This window comes from Phalaenopsis equestris, unplaced genomic scaffold, assembly GCF_001263595.1.
Source record: "Phalaenopsis equestris unplaced genomic scaffold, ASM126359v1 Scaffold000562, whole genome shotgun sequence".
Taxonomy (NCBI): Eukaryota; Viridiplantae; Streptophyta; class Magnoliopsida; order Asparagales; family Orchidaceae; genus Phalaenopsis; species Phalaenopsis equestris.
The window spans coordinates 76,894-101,339 of NW_018165002.1; the positions used below are offsets into that span (position 1 = coordinate 76,894).

At 33.2% G+C, this 24,446-nt stretch overlaps 1 protein-coding gene and 1 non-coding gene across 6 annotated transcripts; one reads left to right on the top strand and one right to left on the bottom strand.

Annotated features, from left to right (window-relative positions):
- The first annotated feature begins 3,848 nt into the window (after positions 1-3,848).
- LOC110029322 (calmodulin-binding protein 60 B-like) lies at positions 3,849-20,579 on the top strand. 5 transcript variants are annotated; one of them, XM_020731563.1, is made up of 9 exons: positions 3,849-4,281; positions 6,534-6,609; positions 7,377-7,435; positions 8,342-8,835; positions 8,916-9,076; positions 9,155-9,358; positions 18,460-18,709; positions 19,540-20,116; positions 20,260-20,579. In XM_020731563.1, the coding sequence occupies exons 1-8, from the start codon at positions 4,151-4,153 to the stop codon at positions 20,106-20,108; spliced, it is 1,944 nt and encodes a 647-aa protein (XP_020587222.1). In that variant the 5' UTR covers positions 3,849-4,150; the 3' UTR covers positions 20,109-20,116; positions 20,260-20,579. The 5 variants fall into 5 exon arrangements, with proteins under 5 accessions (XP_020587222.1, XP_020587220.1, XP_020587221.1 ...); XM_020731561.1 differs by having other exon boundaries at positions 3,850-4,281; positions 19,540-20,179; XM_020731562.1 differs by having other exon boundaries at positions 3,850-4,281; positions 19,540-20,179; positions 20,272-20,579.
- A 3,010-nt stretch (positions 20,580-23,589) lies between these two features.
- Positions 23,590-23,662, bottom strand: TRNAR-UCU. The gene has a single exon. It is a non-coding gene; the product is annotated as a tRNA-Arg (tRNA).
- Between the last annotated feature and the right edge of the window lie 784 nt (positions 23,663-24,446).

Consider the following 24,446-nt stretch of genomic DNA (forward strand, 5'->3'; position numbering starts at 1 on the left):
ATCCCCATTTGGGTCCTCTATGTATTGGTCTTAGCTAAATCCTAGCCTAGGGCTAGTGGGTTTAGGGGACCATCTACACGAGTCTCCCACAGGATCAAGGGATCAAAGTCAACAAATATTGAGTTTAGGGTTGTGAGGGATTGTGAGTGAAAGTGAGTGCCTTAGCTTCAGCACCCAGGGTCAACCCTAAGGGCAAGCAATCCTTTGGGAACTCACCTTGAGCTCCCTTATATTGACCCCACCTACTAAGTGCTAGAGGTTATGAACAATATGTGAAACTTCAAGTTGAGCAAGGAGGAGTGTAGAATTTCGAACGGTGAGGGTTTCTTTTCTAGTTTTCTAAGAATAGTTAACAGGAAAGTCCTATGGCTAGACCCTAGACAACTAAAGAGGAAAAACTAAACCTCAACCAAAAGTGAAGTCAGCAGGTTTTGCGCTAAGGTATTACATCATTTGCAAGGAAGTGGTTTTCATTCATAGATAACTAGTTGTAAGAACTCTTTAACATTAATCAAGATCTTAAAGAAATCAACAAAAAAATGAATTTAGTGTTAATTTGAATCTTAATTCTAGCAAAAGTAAGCCTAAAGCATTATGCAGTGAATGGGTCTACAACTAAGCTGATAACGATTTTTAAAACAATTTTAGAAATCTCGTTCTCAAACCAACAACAGGGGAGATTAGAAAGCTTAAGCCAAAAGGGAATCTCCTTAAAAATCTTTTTTTATGAGCCTAAATACGGATCCAATATTTTAAAAATAAAAGGCCTATAATAAACTAGTAGCCTTAAGATAATACTAAATCCAAATCTTCCATGCAATTAAGTCTAAATACAAAAAAAAAAATGACCTGTAAGAGATCCAAGATCGACAATACCTCATAGCGGCCATAGCTTATTTATATATTGAAGAAGAGCACCGGAATGGACGTTTCCCCATAGCGTAATAACCAATGATAGGTTTGACATTTTGGATCCCTCTTCAATTTCCTCTATTTTGTACCAGAGAAGCCCATGTATGAACAAGGATTGATTTTACTTTCACACTTAGCTACTCTAGGGTGGGGAGTAGGACCAGGTGGAGAAGTTATTGATACTTTCCATACTTTGTATCTGGAGTACTCCACTTAATTTCCTTTGCAGTCTTAGGCTTTGGCGGTATTTATCATACACTTCTAGGACCTGAAACTCTTGAAGAATTCTTTCCATTCTTCGGTTATGTATGGAAATATAGAAATAAAATAACTACAATTTTGGGTATTCACTTAATTTTATTAGGTATAGGTGCTTTTCTTCTAGTACTCAAGGCTCTGTATTTTGGAAATTCTATAAGGTTGAATAAAAATTTGGTTTACCCTTTATTTAAATTAAATTTAAATTTTAGTAAAATTGCTATGCTCAGTGTGTGACTCGTTAGTTTTTTCTTTAGAATTGAGAATTGAAACTGAAAAGAAAAATAGGCTGACCACACTATAAACTTAATAACTATCAAAACTAAAGAAACTCAAAACTCATAACCAACTTATTGCTTCGTATTGTCGAGATCCCAAGAAACAGTCACTATATGACTGAATCAACCATATAGTTGTAGCAACTGAAATCCTTTTCATAAAACAGAAATCTGATTATGAATTGTGAAAAAAAGGGATGTGGAAAAAGGAAAGGTGATAGAAAGAGAGAATAAAGATCTAAATGATATGAAATGATATATGATTCCCATATGTATGGTTTATCAAGAATTAACCCATAAAAAAGGCAGTGTTATAAAGCATCAACATTAATATACAATAAAACAATATACAATAAAAATATAATAAAATAATAATATAAAGAATCTAATCAATATGGATAATATAGTCTATTATATATGTAAGTATGTAGTTAAGATAGAAAAATAAGGAATCTAAATAATAAATCTAAATAATAGAAAATAGAGAAAAATTTAATTGAGCTTCGGGTTAAGAAAAACTGAGGAGATTGACTCGGAAACAAATAACAGATTCTGCTGAGAGCTCCATTGCAGAGTTCAGGCCTAAGTATTAATAACGATAGAACCTATGATTACATAGGATTTTCTTGAAAACGAATCAATCCTAAGGATTCATTGGGTAGGATGGCGGAATGAACCAAGAAAAAAATGGATTTCTTCTGAATGGTCATGAATTGACCCTACAAATGAAGGAGGAAAGAGTTAATATCCGCCCGCGAAACCTTTCTTTATTTTTATTTCATTTAAGAATTTCATTTATTGGATGACTATTGGCGTGATTCAATAGAGGTAAAAAAAAAATACTTTAGAGATTTTACTAAAAGAAAGAAGCATTATTTTTCTTTATATTTAATACTTTATATATAATATAAAAGTATAAAAATAACACGCCTAGTTATATAGTTATATAAGTTATATATACAACCTACCTATGTAACAAATTAAATATAAAAAAAAATTAGTATATTCTTGCATTTGTTTTTGATAGAATAAAATAAATATTTCTATGTAATCATAATTTTATTGAATCATTTCATTCGCGAGGAGCTGGATGAGAAGAAATTCTCATGTCTGGCTCTGCAGTAGAGATGAAATTCAGAAACAACCATCAACTATAACCCTAAAAGAATCCTCTATTAATATTAAAGAACGAGTTTTCTTTTCATATTATTTATTCTTTTTAATATCTAATAGTTAAATATCTAAAATATCTAATATTTCTAATTCTAATATTATTAGATTTCTCTAATTCCTTAATTTTAATATATGATATGATATATAGTATATGCCCGTACTATTTTTCCTACATTAATTCTTTTGATGGGCCCCCAGATCCATATCAATAAGCATAAGAGGAGATATAAAAAATGAGGAATTCAAGAAGTTGGGCTTGCAATTCTTTTGGATTGATCAAAATGCATACAAATGGGTGTAGAGAAAGAAATTAAAAATTGAGGGCTATTTCATTCTGACATACGTCTAATATATTTGTCATCACAACATGAGATGAAAGAGATATTGAAATTAGTGGGGTTTGGAATGAGGGAAGCATGAGCCCCTGCGAGGAGAGAGAGGTGGTCAGGCCAGGAATAGAAGAGGGGGAAGAGGAAAGCGGCGAGAAAACAACAAATCCCATGAGGCTTAGTGGGCAAAGCCCCTTAACCAGGAATGGAGAAGAGATGATAAAGGAGGCGACAAGAGTTTGGATAAAAGAAAAGGGAAAAAATATGGGTGAGGGGAAGGAAGCAGAATCGTAGAAAAACACATGAGAAAAAAATCTCAAGCAAAGACCAGTCGAATTATTATATTGGATCATTTATTGACACACTACTTAAGTGAGGGTCTTTATTCTATATTTGTAAAATAAGTCATTGAGTTTTAGGTTTATATTATGTTTTTTAACATTACATTTAAAATATCACTATTACTAACTCCTTAAAAATCAAATACACATGTTTAAAGGTTTGTTTATAATATAAATATAAATATTAAATTATAAGCATTAAATATGTAAATACATATGAGTAGTGAGAAAATTAGTCTTTTCACAATGTTATTCATAGAAAAGGGGTGGCAAACAATAGAAAAAAGTTTTTTTTATAATATTTAAAATATTTAAGAAATATTTACATACATATCACTTAATTCCTATATATATATATCAACTTTAATTTTATATAACATTTTATCTATCTGAAAATATGTATTTTATTTTCTTAAAATTAAAATAATCATAGTTTGACGTAATATGAAGGATTCAGTGGCATAAATAGAATAATTAAAACTTAGGGGTTAGATATGTAAATAATTGGGGTTTGGGTGGCATTCATGTAAATGCCCAAATATTTAATGCTTCCACCCTGAACTCCCGGACAAAACCGGATAATTACCCTTGACACCGAGTCTCCGAACAGTCTCCGCCGCCTTCAACTCCGCTGAGTCTCTCCTTCTCCTGCTTCTCTCCTCGCTTCTGTTTGCCCTATCCCGTAGAGGGGATGCTAACCACCCTATCTTACACCCAAGAAGTCTCTATCAGTATTTCGATATGGTGGATCATTTGAGTTCTAGCGGCGCCGCGAAGATTGTCTTTTTTGTGGCAACCTCTGCTAGTTCTTCTTTTCAAATTAAGGCGATTTAGGGTTCCGTTTACGGGGGTTGACAGGATGCAGAGGTCCACCTGGCATCACGAGAGATCAGGGACGATGACAAGGGAAAAGCGAGGTTTAGACCCTGGGGAAGATAATGAAGGCGGCGTACCCGAGACAAAGCGGCGGAAGGTCCCCGCTCTTGCCAGGTATGTTAAGAGCTTCTGCTTTCCTTAGGGGGTTATTAAGGGTATGCATGATGGTGAAGTGTTGGTTGGCTAGTTTTGAATTTGATTTTGGTTGATTGAAGGGTGCCTGATAATGTGGTTTTCTTGCTTCGAGTTATACTTATTTATATTTTCTGCTATAGTTTTTTTGATTTGGTTAAGTAAACATTTTGGGCAAGATCAGTTAGAGTTCAATGGCAAAATTTGCTCTTTAGAGTTAACATACTGGATCGATGGTTGTTTTATGTAGTGATTGAGAAGTGCTATGTAAGTATTGAAATTTTAGCATTGCCAGAGTTCATTTTCTTAGGAATCGACCACATATTTCAGACTTAAGAGTTGAATTATCTGTTGGTTCTTGCTCATTATTTGGTTTTGTCATCGATCTATTAATTTGAATGGAAGAAAAGAACGATGGAAGCTTATTACTTATCTCTAGGAAATTGTAAGGATTCTTAATTTTAAATCTACTCTACTGTTTTTTCAATTTGGCTCCTGTTATTCATCTTATTTTGTCGGCGCGTGCACCTTTAGTCATTGTTAATTTATGTGAAAAGAATTGCATTTTGGATGCTTGTAGGGGAGTATGTTCATCTTTCATAGTGCTTACAGTAATTTTTTTATGAATGGCATGATTAGAATGGAGGTTAGTTTATTCTTGCGTCTTTATGGTATACTAAGTGGTGACAGCATGGATTCCCTTAGTTTCATGCTAAAAATATAACCAATAATGAAAGAATACAGTGGTGTGTTTTGCAATCAAATTTGGGGGATTTGGAATTAATGTTTATTTTTAATACTAAACTTTTACGTTTTTATTTGGTGGGGGTTGGGGTGGGAATTCTTTTTTACAATACATATGGGGTTTTTATTTTTCTTCCCCTTACTTTTTTGTCAAGTTGTATTTTTTAAACGTTGCTTTTATACTTTTTTGTTCAAAAAACGGACAACATTTTTTATGTGATTGTAAAGAGGCCTAAATTCATTTTTTTCCCATTGGTTGCATTTGGGATTTTGTGTTGAAATTTAAGTTCTGTAAAATATATGGTATGTGCTTAAATTAGGTCTTGGATCCAGATTGTTTTATTGGTGTTTTAACTTTGAGATTGGCTCGGCTAAGACAACGGAAGATGCATATTATTTTATAGTCTATAGTGATAACAATAAAATATTAAGCTAATAAGAGTTGAACTTGGATTTGATTTTATCTTTTGCACCTCATATCGTGCAAAAGCTAATATTTGTTTTCTAGCTCATAGTTTGTTTGTTCCTCTATTTTATCTGCAAATTTTAATATCCAAGTAAAAATTGAGAATGTCAACAAGTATATGTGGAAAAAGAGAAATATATTGAATAATTATTATATTAGAAAGATGGTGGGATTAACATTTACTGAAGATAATACCGGTCAAAATAGACTTAATTGTTTTGGAATGTAAAATGAGTGGTATAAGTTGTAACAATCAGAATAGTAAATCAAATTAACTTACAAAATATCAGAAAGGAAAATATAAAAGAGCAGATTGACAATTAATTTGTAGAAGCCTTGCAAAAATATTTGTATAAAATAACTTCAAAAACTTTCGTTAACTCTCAGTAGAGAGGAATGGAAATTGAGGATACATAAAGTTGACACTAAATATTTGGGATATGGTTAATGATATTGAGGATGATGATGAGGAGCAGGAGGAGGAAGGCATGTACATGTAAAAGATTTCAAATGTAAGTAGTGAATAGTTTGACTTTAGGAACAGTTATATTTTGTATTTTGCACTTGAATATCAGTAATTAATTGTTTGAGATTTACTTTGTTATGCTTAGCAGTTGAGGGATCTGAGGAGATGCACATGTTTTGGTTTGGATGGAAAAAAAAAACTATTTATTTGTTTTCTTGATGATGTTAAGTCATTAGAATTACTCTAGCTACCTTATTGTTTAATCTGATTTTAATTCTGTAAAATATTATGAAGGAAAATTTATTATGGACTCTAGTGAATGCTGATACGTGTAAAGTTGAATCATTTATTCTTATGTCTGCTTTTTTTTTCTCAAGAAAAAAGAAGCTTAATAAAATTAAACCCTGGAAATTCCTTCCATTTATTTTCTTCTTTTGTATTGTTTTCTGAATCTGGAGTGATATTATATTTTTTTTGTTATAATTTATTTTGCTATATCAGTTCATATATGTTGTTTGAGCTGCTTATTGAAAAAAATATATATATAATCCTCTCCAGCGTAATTGTGGAAGCTCTCAAGTTGGATAGTCTGCAGAAACTTTGTTCATCTTTAGAACCCGTGCTTCGCCGAATTGTAAGATTGAAATACTCTGCTTTTTTTTTTTGGACTATGAATTTTATCGTCATTGACATTTCATCCAATTTTTTAGTTATGGTTATATTTCATTATGTCATATGCACTATGAAGATATTAAAAACATAAATTTCTTCATCTATGGTTAATATACTACCTTTTTTTTTCTTGCTTTCTTATGATATATTTTGTTTGGTCATGCATGTTATTTTGACTGATTTTGAAAGGAGATCGACATAACTTTATAGTTTATTCTTATAGTAGCTGCAACACTTAACCATCCAGAGGTGCAAGAACTAGCTTGACCTCCTTGATCATGTACACTGTCACTAACTGATCAAGTATTCATCAACTTTGTTAGATATAATAAGATATTATTGTTGGACTTTATGTCAAGCAAATACTATTTTTCATTGTCAAAATTTTATGTGTTGACTTTTAACTAGTCTGAGATTTTTTTTTAGATTTGACCTTTTCAGTGCAAATTGGGATGTTTCTTCTTGTATTTGAATGCTGTAGAAACTGTTCAAGTTAAATTCTTTAACCTATCATTGATTGGGATTGCAAATTGTGGGCTAATATTTATTATGGTGTACAGATTATGGATTGATGGCCCAATGGGTAGTCTTCATTTGTTGCAGTCTTAATGGTTCACATAGTTGTTTTATATCCGTGTTGTTTAATATATTCTTGCTCTCTTTCTTGTTTTTCTGCAATCACTATCCAGTTTCGTTCTGCATCTCTTTTTTATTTTTTTGCTAATACAGGTTAGCGAGGAAGTCGAGCGTGCATTAGCAAAGCTAGATCCTGCTAGACTTGGGGCAAGGTATGGCATTGGAATTTTCTGATATATTTTTATTATTTTGAAGCTTATAAGTTTTTTTGTCATGTGAATTTCATTATTTTTAATATATCTGACACATGTGAATTTTTATTTATTTCGTGCTTCCGAAATTTTAGTGAAGAAAATAATAGACCAGTAAGCTGGGATAGTTTTTATAAGTTATTTTACTGATTTTTTTTCATGAATGTTTAGAAGAAAAGATATTTTTATGAATGTTTAGAAGAATTTTTTTCATGAACTTTTTGAAGTTTTTGTTTAGAAGAAAAGATAGTTTTTACGAGTTATTTCACTGAATATTTATTTATTTGATGCTTCTCACATTTTAGAAGAAAAGATATAAAGTTTCAGGTTTCTTGCTCTCGTTAAATAGCTTTAGTTGCTACATATCTGCCTTTTACTAGAAATCTACGTTTTGAGCGAGCAACTTCCTTGGTTAAAACAAATCATCATATAACTAAAATGTTTGTTTATCGATTTTTATGGAGGTTTCTTTGCGTCGTGTTACAATTGATGGCTTTTATACAATTTCATCTTCCTACTGTTTTATGTTTTGTATTACAGTTCCCTTTCATGTTTTGGTTCCAGATTAACATAGATCTGATATGGAGTAAGAGTTCATTCCTGCCAAATGACATCCTTAACATTAAGATTAATGTCAATTAGTACTGTCCAAGTTTTTATGTGTTTACAGCATAAGAATTAATTGGATGTTGAATTAATTTTAATTGTTTATTGACTATTATTCTTTGCTTTGGGCCTGTTATTTATGCATTTTTTGTATCAAGTTGGTGAGCTGGTGAGATTTAATATGCTTGATGCTGTTTATCATGTCATGGATAAAATTGTTGCCATTTCCTGGCACGGATTTATCATCTGAAAGTGGTGCAGGTCTTCTCCAAAGCGGCTAGAAGGCCCAAATGGAAGAAACTTACGACTGCAGTTCAAATCTAGATTATCTTTACCAATTTTTACTGGAGGAAAAGTTGAAGGAGATCAAGGAGCTGCAATTCACATTGTGTTGGTTGATGCCAACAACGGTCATGTTGTAACTTCTGGACTTGAGTCTTCTGCAAAACTTGATATTCTGGTTCTTGAGGGTGATTTTAATAAAGAAGAAGATGATGATTGGGACGAAGAAGAATTTGAAAGTCATGTAGTTAGAGAACGGGAAGGAAAGAGACCCCTTTTAACTGGTGATTTACAGGTTTCGTTGAAAGAAGGTGTAGGAACTATCGGAGAACTAATATTTACGGACAACTCAAGCTGGATAAGAAGTAGGAAGTTTAGGCTTGGTTTGAAGATAGCCTCTGGTTGTTGTGAAGGTATCCGAATAAGGGAGGGAAAAACTGAAGCATTTACGGTTAAGGATCACAGAGGGGAATGTACGTGATTTAAGAACTCTAATTTGATTAGTTTTTGGTAGAAATTTTAACTTTAAATTTTCTTCTCCAAATATGTGTAGTATACAAAAAACACTATCCTCCTGCCTTAAAAGATGATGTGTGGAGATTGGAGAAGATTGGGAAAGATGGTGCATTTCACAAGAAGTTAAATAAGGCTTCAATTTATTCAGTTGAAGATTTTCTACGACTCTTTGTTAGGGATCCGCAGAGATTGAGAAATGTAATTTTCATGTTTTTGTAGTGATTTGAATTTCTTGATGCCTGCATTAGTCCAATATGTGTTTTAATATGATTGCAGATCCTTGGAAGTGGCATGTCAAATAAGATGTGGGATGTTCTTGTAGAGCACGCCAAGACTTGTGTTCTCAGTGGAAAATTCTATGTATATTATTCTGAGGAAACTAGAAATGTTGGCGCCATTTTCAACAACATTTATGAATTTGCGGGTCTGATTGCTGGTGGACAATATCTCTCAGCCGAGTCTCTCAATGAGAGCCAGAAGGTTGGCAAATTTTTTTTTGGGGTTGTTTTTTTTATATTTCAGAATTTTCTTTGTTTTATTTTCAAATTTCTACTTTAATCCTTTTTTTATTACTTTCCCAAGATTTAGTTTTAAATCCTAACTTTTAGGCCTTTAGATTGATTTCGTCCCAGCTTACGAAAAGCTATATTACATCACGGGTGATTCAGTTTTGATTTGTAATATTCCAATTGATGACCAATTAAACTGGTTGATTATTCCTGATATATGTTGGTTAAATCATCATGTATCTGTGAATAACTAAATTATTATGAAATGTTATGTTGATTTTGCTGCAGCCGTGAGCTCCGTTACATAGAGTGGATTTTGAGGTCCAAGCAAGTTTTTGTTAATGCGGGTGGAATTTATTTCTATTCCTTAAAGAAATTACTACATTAATTAAATTGGACTTCACATGCTTAAGCACCACGTGATTGTGCAGCCAATATGAATGAAAGGGGCTTTACATGAGCATACGATTTGGATTACACTAAAAATATGTTTTGATCATATTAATTAAAGCTAAATTAATCAGGACCAAAGTAATGAAGTTCCATTAGCAATCAGAACCCCTTTTTTTTCCTCACTGTCATTGTCCTTGCCATACTGATTCCATCTCTCAGGCAACAACATGCTTCCCATTATATATATATGGGCTGTCCAAAATTAGTAGTGATATGGTTACCTATAATTTCTTGTGAACGGGCATGTTTAATGAATTTTGTTTTTCTGTTTCAAATTTTAAGTGGTTTGGATAGATATCAATATGAAATGACGAATGTTGATAATAAAAAGTAGCAATGTAAACCTGATTGGTGTATCTCATATTGTTTTAATTAGAAGTCTGTACATTTTCAATGTTTGCATGCTTGTGTCATCTAAAAGCGTAGATCTTGCTTAACTTTATTTGTGTCGAGATAGTTTGATGTTAGGAGTGCTATTTTTAAATCTAGATTAGCTTTGTAATTCTTAGACGGCATAGATTTAGTAGGTTCTCAAAAAATTTGTAAAAAATGATGGGGGTAAAAGTGTAATTAGCAAATTAAAAGGGAATTAGTTGCAAAATTTTCATATGGTTTTTGAATGCAAGGCATTAATTTTATAGTTGAAATAATTCGAATTCAATCCAAAGCATGGCCAACCACAAGAGCGGATATAGAACATCTTATGGTCTTTCGGGCTTGTCAATACAAATCTTGGATGGAGGCACAGACATGCACATAGATGATGAAAATTTGCTGTCAATCAACTTGTAGTTAGGCAAAACCTCATCTTTTTTAGTGATACTACCCGATAATATTAATCACACAACTATTACATATTTATTCTATATATCATAGCATTCCTCTATTCATAAATTCTCCATATCATAAAGCATCTTTAATTCACATCATCACTGAACACATTTTATTCCGCAAAGTATATTCGAGACATTTAAAATATAAACTGGAATGAGGTCATGAGAAAAGAGATGAATGCCTTGGGAAAAAATCAGACATTATATTATTAAACTATAAAGAAGAAAAAGATAGTAGAATTTAAATGAATTTTTACGGTAAATACAAAATAATTGAATTTTTAGAAAGATACAAAATGAATTTATAATAAAAGGATGTGCACAATCACATGAAATTGATTATAAAAAAATGTCTTCCATAAAAGAAATGAATACTATTTGTACTTTAATATCTCTAACAATAAATTACGAGTGACCTATAAAATAATATGATATAAAATGCTTTCTTACTTGAAGATATCGAAGAAGAGGTATATGGTGGCATCAAGATTAAATAACCCATTTAAAATGAATTCGGTAAGAAAATTGAATAGGATTTATACGAACCGAAAAAATAACAAAAAACTTAGTTTGATAGATTTGCAAAGGCGATGGAAAGAGTTGGATATAAATGAAGCCAAAGAGACCATATTTTATTCATTAAACACTGCTATTGGTGAAATGCCAATTCTTATTATTTATGTCAGCGATATAATTATTATAGCGGATGAAAATTAGGAGAAAGAAGCTATCAGAAAAAGATATTGAATAATTTGAGATCAAAGAGTTAGAATATTTCTTGGGAATAGAAGTGAGTCAATTTGAATAAGGGATATTTTTCTCTCAATTGAATTTGAACCTGTTAAAGGAAATCAAGATCATAGAGTGCAAGCCATATGTAACTTACTGAATCAAGACAAAAAATAGACCTTGCAACTAATATAGATATGTGAAAATATTAAAGATTATCGGTAAACTAACCACATTTCTCAAATTTTTCATGGCATTACATTTGCAATAAGTATACTCAGCCAATTTATGCACAAACTCAAGGAGTCACACCTTTTAGCAGCTTATAGAATTCTTAGCTATGTAACACCGGCACTTCTAAAAAAGTGTGGTACCTGTGTTGGGCATGGACACAACTTCAATTCTCCCTGACATGTGCTGACATGGTAAAAAATATTTCAAATTTGTTTTTGGACTCAAACATATCTGGGACACCCCGACAAGGTGTCAGACATGATTTGATAAAATTATGGGACATGAGAATAGAAAATTGTAATTATATGTGTAGCCCTAATTATACTTTATAGTCAAAGCCGCCACCTCATCTTTCATCTTGTCGCAACCTACTCCAACATTCGTTATAGTAGGGTCATTGAAGTCGAGCATCGAAGGTGCTTCTAGCATTCATCGAAGCCAAGTATTGGCAGTTACATTTTTGTTTGTCGAAGTTGTGTCGAAGGTCAATCCCCATTTATTGAAACCGAGCAATGGAAGTCTCTTTTTTTTTGTCCAAGCCAAACCAGTACACGCTGAAGTGGGATTTGTAAGCTTCTTTGCCACAATTGAGCAAGGGTCGAACCTATTTTTTGAATTTGATCCAATTATTCTCCGTCAAAGCTAAAGCTGAACCCTACAATACTTGCACTGAAGCCTCTATCTGTTGAAGCCAAGTGGAGTCAAAGTCACATTGATTGTATAAGTGATAATTTATAATTTTTTTTGTACTCTTATTATAATTTTGAAAGTTAAATTTTAACGTAATTAAATAAAATGGTGCAAATGCAAAATATTTTAAGTCTTAGTAGATAAGTTGGAAGAATTTCTTTGAAATATATTATATGTCTAATTTTAAGTAGTTAATTTTTGTAATCAAAATTAATTAATCTTAATATTTTTTTGTTGAACATTATTGTTAAAATAAAAGCTAATTTAAATTATTAATTTAATAGATCATATTTTTCATTCATTGATTAGGAAAATCAACTACAATTTTAAATTAAAGACTTCAAACATTATGAATATAATATGCTCTAATGTGTCTGAGTTTCAAGATCTTGAATTAAAATATTATTTGTGTAAAGATTATTTTTTTATCAATATCATTTCATTAAAAATGTTTGCAAGTAATTAAGCATGAATTAAGCTACAATTCACCCTAGACAATTGGAAAAGCTTTATACAATGGTTTAGGGTTTGAGAAGTATTACAATCCTCTTTCTCTTCCTCATGCAAGTAATTAATCATGAATTATAGTGAACTGTGTATTAGAAAGTTTAGTTATACTAATATATATGATACTTTTTGTTGAATTGTAAACTTAAACTTAAAGCTCTGATGCCGAGACAACCTGAGGTAGGTTTTCAAGCATGTTCTAAAATAAATTCTACATAAATTTAGTAAGTGTAGAAGCCATATGTTGATGTTGAGCAAAAAAGGGAGTACTATGTTATGTTAACCTAGCCTAAGAGCAATTGAGTGTTTTATTATTTATTATTGTTTAATATAAATTGATTTTAATAGATTTAGGGTTAGTTATGTATGTGATTGAGTATTGTATTATAGGATTATGGTTTTGGAGAGATTTTCCATCTCACGAATTGTAGGATTCAGGAGATATAACCTACATCTCGAATTGTAAGTGCTTATCTTTATATCTTTGTATTGTGTTGTTTGGTGCTCGTGAAATAAAATTATCTCTTGCCTTAATTTCTGTGAGAAATCTGTATGAAATCCTATCAAGTGGGATATCAACTTATGGATTGAGTCATATATGTTGACAAGAGATTTAGGAATCGAGCCTACAAACCCTCTTGTTTGAACATTGTTACCGAACTACCGAACTCCTGTTATAGCAACGATGCTATAGTTGTGATCGAGCCTATATAAGACAACAATGGGATTAGTGTGCATACAGAAAGCAACAAATCAACGTACAGAGACCCGAAACTTCATACAGTCGCAATTAGAGCTTGTGGAGAAGGCAATGATGGGATCGTAGCTTGTGTAGACTCGAAACTTTCTTTTTTCCTCGCGGAGAAGGCAATGATAGGATCACAGTTATTGAATTTTACGGAGAAGGCAAATGACATAATCTTAGCTTAGAGATATCTGAAACTTTCTTCTTTCTCTTCCTCCCGCTCCTTCCAAGTGACATAGTCATGCTTAGAGTTCATCGGTCGGGATCTCGTGAAGGACCTAATCGATCTAAGAAACACAACGATTCACTTACCCTAGCTGCAATCCGAGTAACTGAACCATGTGATTTAAGAGTAAGAAAGGGAGTGCAACTTAAACACTTTGTGGTATAGTTAGGATTCAGGTTAATCGGAAAGCCTCAACGTGATTTCAGTGTAAGGGACTTCTGAATCCGTGCTAGATAGATGACAATAAAGAAAATAGATGATTTGGGAAATAAGTTGGAGGAAGAGAAGAGTCAAATCAGATCTGGGATAGAGGAAATGTTCTTCACCATAGAAGGAAGGTTTCCTACATGGAAAACTAATTTGAGGGCCGATTCGAGAGATTGGAGGAGATGCTGAGGAAGTTTATTGAGTTTCAGTTTGCAAACTATAACCATGGGTTGACTGGAAATTCATTGGCTAAATAGAAAGGGAAAGTGATCAAATGAGAGCAACATGATGAGGAAAGCATATGCCATCAAGAACCTCCTCTCGGGCTCTGGTGGGGGTGGATTAGAGATTTTCTATGGAGGCAATTTGACCGAAACATGAAGAATGGGTTTTGTAAGGGGTGCAGAGTAGTATGAAGAGGAAAGAAGAGAAGTTGGTATGGTGTATGATTATGATAAAAGGAGGGAGTTGTACCCTCAATAAATGGAGAAAAATAGTGGAGGAAGAGGAAATTGGAGTGGAGATGCTAGGGTTAGGAAGTTGAAAATATCGATCTTTGAGAGGGATAAGCATATGAGTGGGTGGATCGGGTGGAGGGATATTTTGTGGTGAATAGGCTTAATGGGAGGAGAAGCTCATGACAGCAGAGTTATGTTTTTAGGGGAAAGTCCTAACATAGTTTCAGTGGAGGGAGACTATATACCCGATCGGCTCATGGGAAGAATTTAAGGATTGCTTGTTTGAATATTTCCGAGCCATTCGGGAAGGGTCCTATACAAGCAATTCCTTTCATTGACTCGGGAAAAGACTTTTATGGAGTATATGGAGAGTTTCAAGCTACTGTCATTGAGGGGGATTTCTGAAGCAATATTGAAGGAGAATTTCATGAATGGCTTAAAGCCCGCATACGTTCAACACTTTGATTATTGAGATCATGGGGATTAAGGGAGATAATGAGCTAACTCAAATGGTGGAGGACAAGAATTAGATGGAGAAGGCCAACAGAAGCAGTGCTATGAGAAAAGTACATGAGTACCTCAAGGACTATGACACTGAGGACTCATGAGATGTGATTACACGAGGAGGTGCCGAAGGAGAAGAGTATGGGGGCTTGTTCAAGGGTCAACTTCAAGCGTCTTACAGAGTCAGATTTAGGAGAAGCGAGCAAAAGGGTTATATTTTCTGTGTGGTGAAAAGTTCTCCTGTGCATCATTTTAAGGATCAAACATCACAGGTTCTCATAGTGTGTGATGAGGAGATAAGGGAGCTCGATCCAGTAGCAGTTTCCTTTTATCCACCTTGAGGAAAACATGTTTTTTGAGAGGGGAGTATTATTATGTTGGTTTGGTCTAAGCGGTAACATAGTCTTTTATTAGCCTAAAAGGGGAATTGAGTTTTTTATTATTTATTATTGTTTAATATAAATAGAACCTAATAAGTTTAAGGTTAGGTATGCATGAGATCTTAAGATTAGGGTTTTGGAGGGATTTCCTACCTCTCAAATTATAAGATTTGAGAGAGATCGCCTATGTCTGACTTGTGTATTATTTTTTGCAAGTATGCTTTGTTGTCATGTTGTGCTTCATAAATTTTCAAATATTTTAAATCAAGCTCAGGAAAATAAATTCTATACAAATGGCATGATATCCTACAAATTGCATGGTATGTATAGAGGTGGACTATATTGTATCTCTTGTGAGTAGAAGGTCCATTTTCGGGTATTTTACATTCTTTAGAGGAAATCTCATAAAAGCAAGGAATAACTTGTGCTCAATCACACATTGAAGCCGAGTTTGAAGCCATTACTCAAAGGATCTATGCTTCTATGGATCAAAATCATATTAGTGGATTTAAAATTTAAGTGAAAAGAGCCTATAAAATACATTGTAATAATAAATCGATTATCGGTGTTGTGCAAAATCTAGTATACAATGATCTTACCAAGCTTGTTGAGATTGATAGACACTTTATTAAAGAGAAATTGAAATGTGACAATTTTCAATCTGTGTTTTAAATGGAATTAACTATCATAATCACTAAAGGATTGTGCAGGCCAACATTCGTAATCCTCTAGCGAAACTTAGAATGGAAGATCTCTATGATCTAGTTTAAAGGGTATGTTGAATTTTTATCTCTTATGATGTGCAGCCCACTTACGCTCCAATCATAAGCACATGGATCAAGGCTTTGTATTAAAGGGGGATGGAGGATCCCTGAAATAGAGAATTTTGAAGAAATTTGCAAAAATACCTTCATAAGGGTAGAAGTTATGTTAGCATTAAGATGATGAACTTGTATGCAAAATTGCTATTCGAATTGTGATGCTAGGGTGATTTGCAATGTGTCAAATTTCAAATTCAAGCCATATAAAACTTGGAGTGTCATTAAAGGAGGAACTATCTAAAATTTTTTTAAACAAACATTATATGTAAATGTTTGTTAGGTCTTTTGTCTATATTGGATACGGATTCCTAAATTAGTGCAGCTGTATTATATTTAATTTTTAATTTTGTTTTCATTTGGATGGCTCCTATGTTTTCATAAATGGCAAGCCTTTGGATTTAAAATTCAAACTTGAAGTAAAAAATAGTTCATTTTGGTTTATTCTCTCTCAACTACTCGATTATTCTCTCCTAAATCCAGAAACTGTCTTGGCTACGTCTCAGCATTTAGAGTACAACTCTCTCATTTTTTAGTAGGATCGAGACCGATCGAGTGATTTAAAACCTATTATTTTGCTGAATTAATTCCCTTCAAGTATGTTTCATTGTAGTTTATTTGGTCTTTACCTACCCAATATCCAAAAGGGGTTTGTATGTGGGAAACCCTGATTAGGCTTTATATTGGCTTTATTACACGTTAGTTTATTTCACTACTCAACCTTTGAATTTATATTTATGGGGTTTGCATGTTTATTGTTTGGTCTCTTATAAAATTCTAAAAAATACCCTATTTCAGATTTTCTACCTTTCTAAAAAGTATTCCATACACTTGTTTCAGAACCAGATCAAATTCTCTAGTTTTTTGGGTTTTTATTTTTTCATCATTCCTTATAAAATTCTAAAAAATACCCTATTTCAGATTTCCTACCTTTCTAAAAAGTATTCCGTACACTTGTTTCAGAACCAAATCAAATTCTCTAGGTTTTTGGGTTTTTATTTTTTCATCATTTATTTTTGGCATGGAGGTAGCTCTAGTGATAGAAGTGTGACTTTGGGTGATCAAATTATTAAAAGGTGGATTTGAATATCTTGGATCTATTGTTCAAAGCGATGGTGATATAGATTGGGATGTTAATAGTAGAATTCAAGCTGGTTGGTTGAAGTGGAGGAATGCTTCGGGCCTTTTGTGTGATAGAAAAGTACCACTTAGACTGAAAGGAAAATTTTATAAGTCGGTGGTGAGACATGCAATGCTCTATGGCGTTGAATGTTGGCCTTTAAAAGAGAAGCATAATAATAAGTTAAGTGTTGCTGAGATGAAAATGATTAGGTGATGAGTGGCTTTACACTTAGAGACAAAATGCAAAATGAATATATCTGTGATAGGGTTGGTATAGCTCCTATGTAGCTCTGGTATAGCTCCTATGATGGACAAAATTAGAGAAAGTCGTCTTAGATGGTTTGGTCACATTAAACGTCGACCATCTGATGATCTGATTAGGAAGGGTAGATGGTTTAGATTTGATTTATGTTAAGAAAGGCAGAGGTAGACCTAAGAAGACTTGGGCTTATTGTATAAAAAATGATCTTAATTTATTAGAACTAGATGAAAATATGACACTAAATAGAACACAATGGAGAAAAAGGATTTATGTAGCCGACGCACGTAGTGGGATTAAGGCTTTGTTGTTGTTGTTGTGCATTTTTGGCATGGATCATTCCCTTTTGCACGCTCACTTCTTAAGGTAGGCACTAGTTCATGCATGATATGTGCATTGTTGATTAAGATGTCAACTCTAATTATATATATTAATAATGTATTAGAGCATTTCTTTTTTTTCATCTTGAAAGTCCTGCTTATAAACTTTCTAGAGGCATTTATGTACATTCCAAACAATTTGTATGTATTTACATTCCTAACACCCAAAGTTTAACTTTACATGCATAACCCTCAAATTGTTAATATCACATAAAAAATGACATTCCTAACACCCAAAGTTTAACTTTACATGCATCAAATTGTTAATATCACATAAAAAATGTCACTTTCACCTACTTTTAAGATGTGAAGTGCATCTTTTCATGCATAGGTTTGTTATTAATTTAAATATGAAAGTTTAGGTTTTATATATGTAAGAATTGTGTGGTATGTATGTAAATTTCCCTATTGGCCCTCTTAAAATGTACGTTCTTATTTTGGTATTCAGCAACTTGCTCACTATCTTTTCATACTTTAGTGTGATGGTTGCATGCCATAGAACTTCCATATTTTATTGATAATTGCAGATCTTTGCTGACACCTTGGTAAAAAAAGCGTATGAGAAGTGGATGAATGTTGTAGAGTATGATGGCAAGGCCCTCCTGAACATTAGGCAGAACAAAAAGGCCATTTACAGTGAACCTTTGTCAGCTCCATCATCTAACCCAGCTTCGTTTACTCAACCAGTCTCACAAGTGCCACAGCAGCGGTTGCCAGCTCCAGTTGCCGTTCATCAGCCTTCAGTGGATACAGCAGTGGCTGTTGGGGGTAAGAAATGTAAAGCATGCATAGGCTCCTTTCTTCTAGCACATGTTTTATTTTCTTTCTGTATTTATTGTATTTATTTTCATTTTAATAAGAACTTATCGTAATTGTTTCATTTTTTTTCCTGAATTTTCAGTTACAATTTTTTGTGAGAATGTCATTTCTACTGTGTGCATAATCCTTGAAAGTTAAGTCTGCTTTTAACAGCCAAAAATGAACAATTCATTTTTTGATCGCTATTCAGACTATGTTTATGTGTACATATAAGTATGCTTATTTGCATTTATTTATAGATGTGTTTATGTATATTTAGATTTTACTTCGCTTACATTCATATTTTTATGTCCATATAAATATATGTTTACATAAGTGGCAAAATGTGTTTTCAATTATTTATGTGTATTTTGAATAGACTTTATGATCCTAAACAGCATAGTTCAGTTTGATATGTTAACTAGGTAAATACAAACAAAAATTTTAACCTTTTTTTTAAGGAGCTTTGCTCAACAACACTCTAGCTTGCTTACGCCCCCCCGTAGAAGTAGAATACTTGCCCTAAAAAATTATCTATGGATTATATAATGTGATAGCCAACTTGTCACACTTTCAAGTGAAACTTGAAAAATCATTTGGCTTATAGATGATTTTTGTACAATCCAAATGCATTCATTAAAGGGCTTATTTTCTCTATAACTTCCTGGAATCTACATCCCAAAAGAGCAACCCCTTTTCTCCACCTTATTGCTGTGCTGGAAGGATGGCAAATTTCTAACATCTCAACCAAATGAATGTTAAAGCTATTTCTAAATCTTCTGATCATTCAAAATTGTTATTTGTTTCAGGTGGGGTAGTTGATACAACATATGATGGGCACCAATCAAACATACATCCAATTCAAACCCAGCAGATCAACTCCAATGACCACATGCAGTTCAACAACAGTTTACTTGCCTCTCAGACCCAATTCAATAGCTCCTCTCACCAAACTCAAATGACCATTAACAACACTGCAGGCCTTGCTTTGGGCCTAACTCAACCCACAAGCTTAGATTATCAGCCAGCAGCTCAATCCTTACAATCCTTGAATGTAAATTCTTTTGACAACTTCTTGCCTGAGGATGAGATTAGGATGAGAAGCCATGAGATTCTGGAGAATTATGACATGCAACATTTGCTACGAGTCTTCAGCATGGGGGGAGCTGCTACTAATAATATCCAGGAAGATGGATATGGCTTTACACCATACACTCCGCTATTCTCCAACTACGGCTTTGATGAAGAGCGCAACCAGTCGTCTGGCAAAGCTGTCATCGGATGGCTCAAGATCAAGGCGGCTATGAGATGGGGTATTTTTATAAGGAAGAAAGCAGCAGAGAGAAGGGCTCATCTTGTTGAGCTTGAAGATGCTTAGCCAAGGCAGTAAGGCAGTGATTTCTTTCCAATACAAGTTTATAATCCGGAAACAGAGTTCTTACAACTCATGTAAATGGATTCTTCTTTCTATAACAATGTCCTTCCCATGTTTTAATTTATTGTTCTTTACATGCTTAAATTTATGCCAGGTGTGACTTTAGCTTGTGTGGCGATGTATCATTGGTTGTTATTGGCCAGGTGGGCCCCATCAACAGAGTGATAGCCAATAATATGTCGCCGGCCTGTCGGGTGAAGTTGACTCGAGTAGCTTCGTGGCGGAGGAAGGGCTGTTTGAATTCGTTTATAGGTAGAAGATTTTCTATATATCTCTGTAATGATTTGGCAGTTGCAATAAGGCTCTTCGGTTGGTGAATGTAATTCTGGCTTTAGAGTGTAACGCTTATTTTCTATTTTTCATCGCAGCTGTAAAAACTTCGATATATTAATTGTGAAAGAATTTGTCAAAAAATTTGATTCTTTTTTTTTTTATCATGCAGAAACTAATTGTAAAATGTACCAGAGTTGTGTTTCAGCTTTTTATAACTGTCGGCGTTCTGTACCGTTTGGTTCGCGCGTTTCGCCAGCTTATCCGAAACTGTGTTTGGATTTTTATATTAAACGCAGGCCGCGGGTCGACCCCTGCTGACGGCCCGCGGGCCGTGTTTCAATATAAGCAGTTTATCTTGAAACGCACAAGCTGTCTCAAACGAACCCTAAATAAGATTATTAAATAGGTCATCCTGAAACGCACAAGCTGTCTCAAACGGACCCTAAATAAGATTATTAAATAGGTTTCGTTAGAGATGGCTATGACATTAGTTTTGTTGGAGAAAACTAAAGCATGCAAAATCTATATATACTAATGCAAACTCTTGTGAATTAATTAGCCATAAGAATCTATTCTTAGGAGTCCAATATCTTAGAATAAAATAAAATTTATCTTATCTAAATTAGAGGAGGAAAAGATGAGTATAGACACAAATTTTAAAATCATGATTTTGTAATTGAATTAGTGCAAAATAATAATGACATATTATTCTCAGTATTGAGAGGTTGCATTCCCAAACATGAAACAAGATAGTTTTGGCATTGCTAGATAATCACTTTAGGTTTGGCTTGTATGGTTTAAAGCTCACTTGGTATATGATTACATTTTTTTTTCAATGTATATTTGCTTCCATTTTAGTTCTTTTGAACTACATTGTGATTTGTGTGCTTTTAAAATTATGGTAGATAATGTCAAAATTCTTAGAATGTAGCTGAATCATGGGTTAAATTATTAATTAAAGAAAACTAAAATATTTGGAGATTTTAACATAGAAAGCCATATAAGATTTTTTTTTTTCTAGTGAAAAAAGCCAAAAGAAAAAAATAAAAATATTTATTAATTTAATTTAATTGACTTATTGAGAAAAATATAAAATCTTGAAATTAAAATTTTATCATGAGAAGCGTAAGAGAGGTGTGTTGTATTTAGAGCTATCAAAATGGCTAGTTGTTCGTGAACAGTTATTGTTCTGTTCATTAAGAAACTCGTGTTTGATGCATTCGTTAAGTTAACGAGCCGAACACGAATATTTTTTTTTGTGTTTGATATATAAACTAGCATGTATTTATTTTATTTATTTTTTTGCGGTAATTAAATATAAATTACCCGAAACTTGCTATTTACAAATGAATCACCGTCTCTCATCCATTTTTCAAATTCTCACTCAAATATCAAAATTTATGGTGAAATCCCAACCCAAAATTTTCATTTTAATCAAATTCTCATCAGTTTGATTGTCACATGCGTAAATACAAAAAATAGTTTATCTGTAAAAATCAATTTTTCGAGTGAACTGTTTGTAATTATCTCATTTTTTTATCCATAATATCATGTTTACATGCTTCTTCAACCCGACTGACCAAGCATAAATTTTATACTTAGGTGATTGTCTAACATGCTTAGGGGGTTAGAGGCTTCACTGACCCAGACGGGAAATAAATCCATTGTGAGAGTATTTTCAGCTTTATAACCGGTCCTTTCTTTTCTTTTCCACTCCAGCGACTTCCTCACCACTTTGACAGGTATAGGCCCCACCTCTAGTTTCTACCTACATTGGATCATAGGATTTAGAGTTTCTTTCTCTTGACCTTAGAGCTACCAAGGTCCCCTTGGATGATGCAATTCACATATATCTGATAAGGGATCTCTGGTTGTATTAGGTCTACTACCTTCACGACCAGACAAACTTATGCTCTTATTAGCTTGGGATGAAGAATTTGTGGTATCCTACCTAGCTATATCTACCCGATTAGAATTACTCAACCTCTCTTTTGCTACCCACTTTGAGCCCTGTCGTTCCCTTTTAAGCTTCATCGATGTCATCTCGTAGGCCCCGATTGTGGATAGACCGTCACCCATTTAGGATACGGTGCTTCACACTCTGCCCTTATGGCTTGGTTAGGCTTTCGAAGCATAGTGTGGACCCTATGAGTTGACCTAGTTGTTCAACGAACCTTGATTGTTCTGAGTTACTACCCATTTGGGATATGATTGACTCACTTTCTACCATATGGCTTAACGAGACTTTGAAAGTGTCGATATGCTCCTATGAGATAACCATCCTTTGTGACACCCTTTACTAGTCGTCACATGAACGTAAGCAAGATTTTTTTAATTGAGGGTATTCTTGGGCATTCCCCAGTATATAATTAAACAAAGGGATACACCCTTTGGGAGTTGCTTTTGACCCCAGAATAACCAATCTTGAGTCTATGGTTATGGGTTGTATTTGTATGGTCTTCTTCATGGGTATGTTCCAAAGCATTTTCGATCTAATCCCGTTTTGGATGTACGCTTTTGGACTATCACGCAAAGTTCACTTTATGAAAGTTTTCCACGTCCTTTTTCTTGTTTGTCTATCTTCTTTGTATGTTTCTTTTTTTTTCCAATTTTTCTCTTCTCCAGATCATCTATATGGTCTGTAAGTGAGATTTACTCAAACAAAGAAAATCATACGACAATAGATACACTTGCAACTCCAAAAAAAAGGAACGAAAACAAGCACGTGAACGTATATTATGTGTTTAGCTATGGGAGATTCCCATGCCATCATTGAAACAAAATAATTTTGGTATTGTTGGATTAATTGTCATCATATTATATGATATTTTTAGCATGTTCTAATGATTCTATTTTAATTATTTTGAACAAACTTGGGATCGTTTTGTGGCGTTCAGAATTATATATGATTGTGCCAAAGTCTTTAACAATCCAAATAATTAATTTGTTAATTGAGAAAATCCAAAAATATAGTTATAAAAAATAAGAAAAAAATTGATTTAGGAATTTATAGGAGACTTCATAAAATATTTTAAAGAGTCGTACTATATTCAATTAATACATATTTTTTTCAATTAAAAAAATAAATAATTGCGAATTAATATGAAAGCTTATTAGATTGGAATAAAAGATAATAAACTTATAATTAGAGCACGCCCGGTGGGACTCGAACCCACAATCGCCTGATTAGAAGTCAGACGCCTTATCCATTAGGCCACGGGCGCTAACGATACGTGTGTGGTTTAGGTTTTGTATTTAATGTCTATTATAAATTGGAATTATGCACTTACCTCCATTTTTTTAATTCTGGCTTATATATCAACAATCAAAACAAAATCCCAATGCTATTTTTATTTTTAGTTAAATTTTAAATGATTTAATCATGGCAAATATAAATGCATGAATTAGATGGTTTAAGAAAATTACATGGTCGATATTTTCATAAACAATTGTGTTTTGAGTGTTATGTACAATAAAAATAAACCTTGATCCCAATAAGTGGGGTTTATTTCATGAATCACTTTTTTTTCCATTGCATCCTATTGAGTGTCATATTTTTATTTTTTTTCTAATAAATTAAGAGCATTTTTATACAATATGTCCAAGTCTTTCTAGGTCTACCTCTGCATTTATTAACATAAGTCGAATCTAAAACATCTACTCTCCTAATCAAATCATCAGATGGTCGTCGTTTAATGTAACCAAACCATCTAAGACGACTCTCTCTAATTTTGTCCGACACTGGAGCTACGTCAACCCTATCATAGCTATATTCATTTCGTATCATTTCGCATTTTGTCTCACATTTTGTCTCAAAGTGTAAAGCCACTCGTCCACCTAAACATTCTCATCTCGGTAACACTACGCTTAATTTTATGCTTCTCTCTTAAAAGCCAACATTCAATGCCATAGAGCATTGCAGGTCTCACCACTATCTTATAAAATTTTCCTTTCAATTTAAGCAGTACTTTTCTATCACAAAATAAGCTCGAAGCATTCCTCCACTTC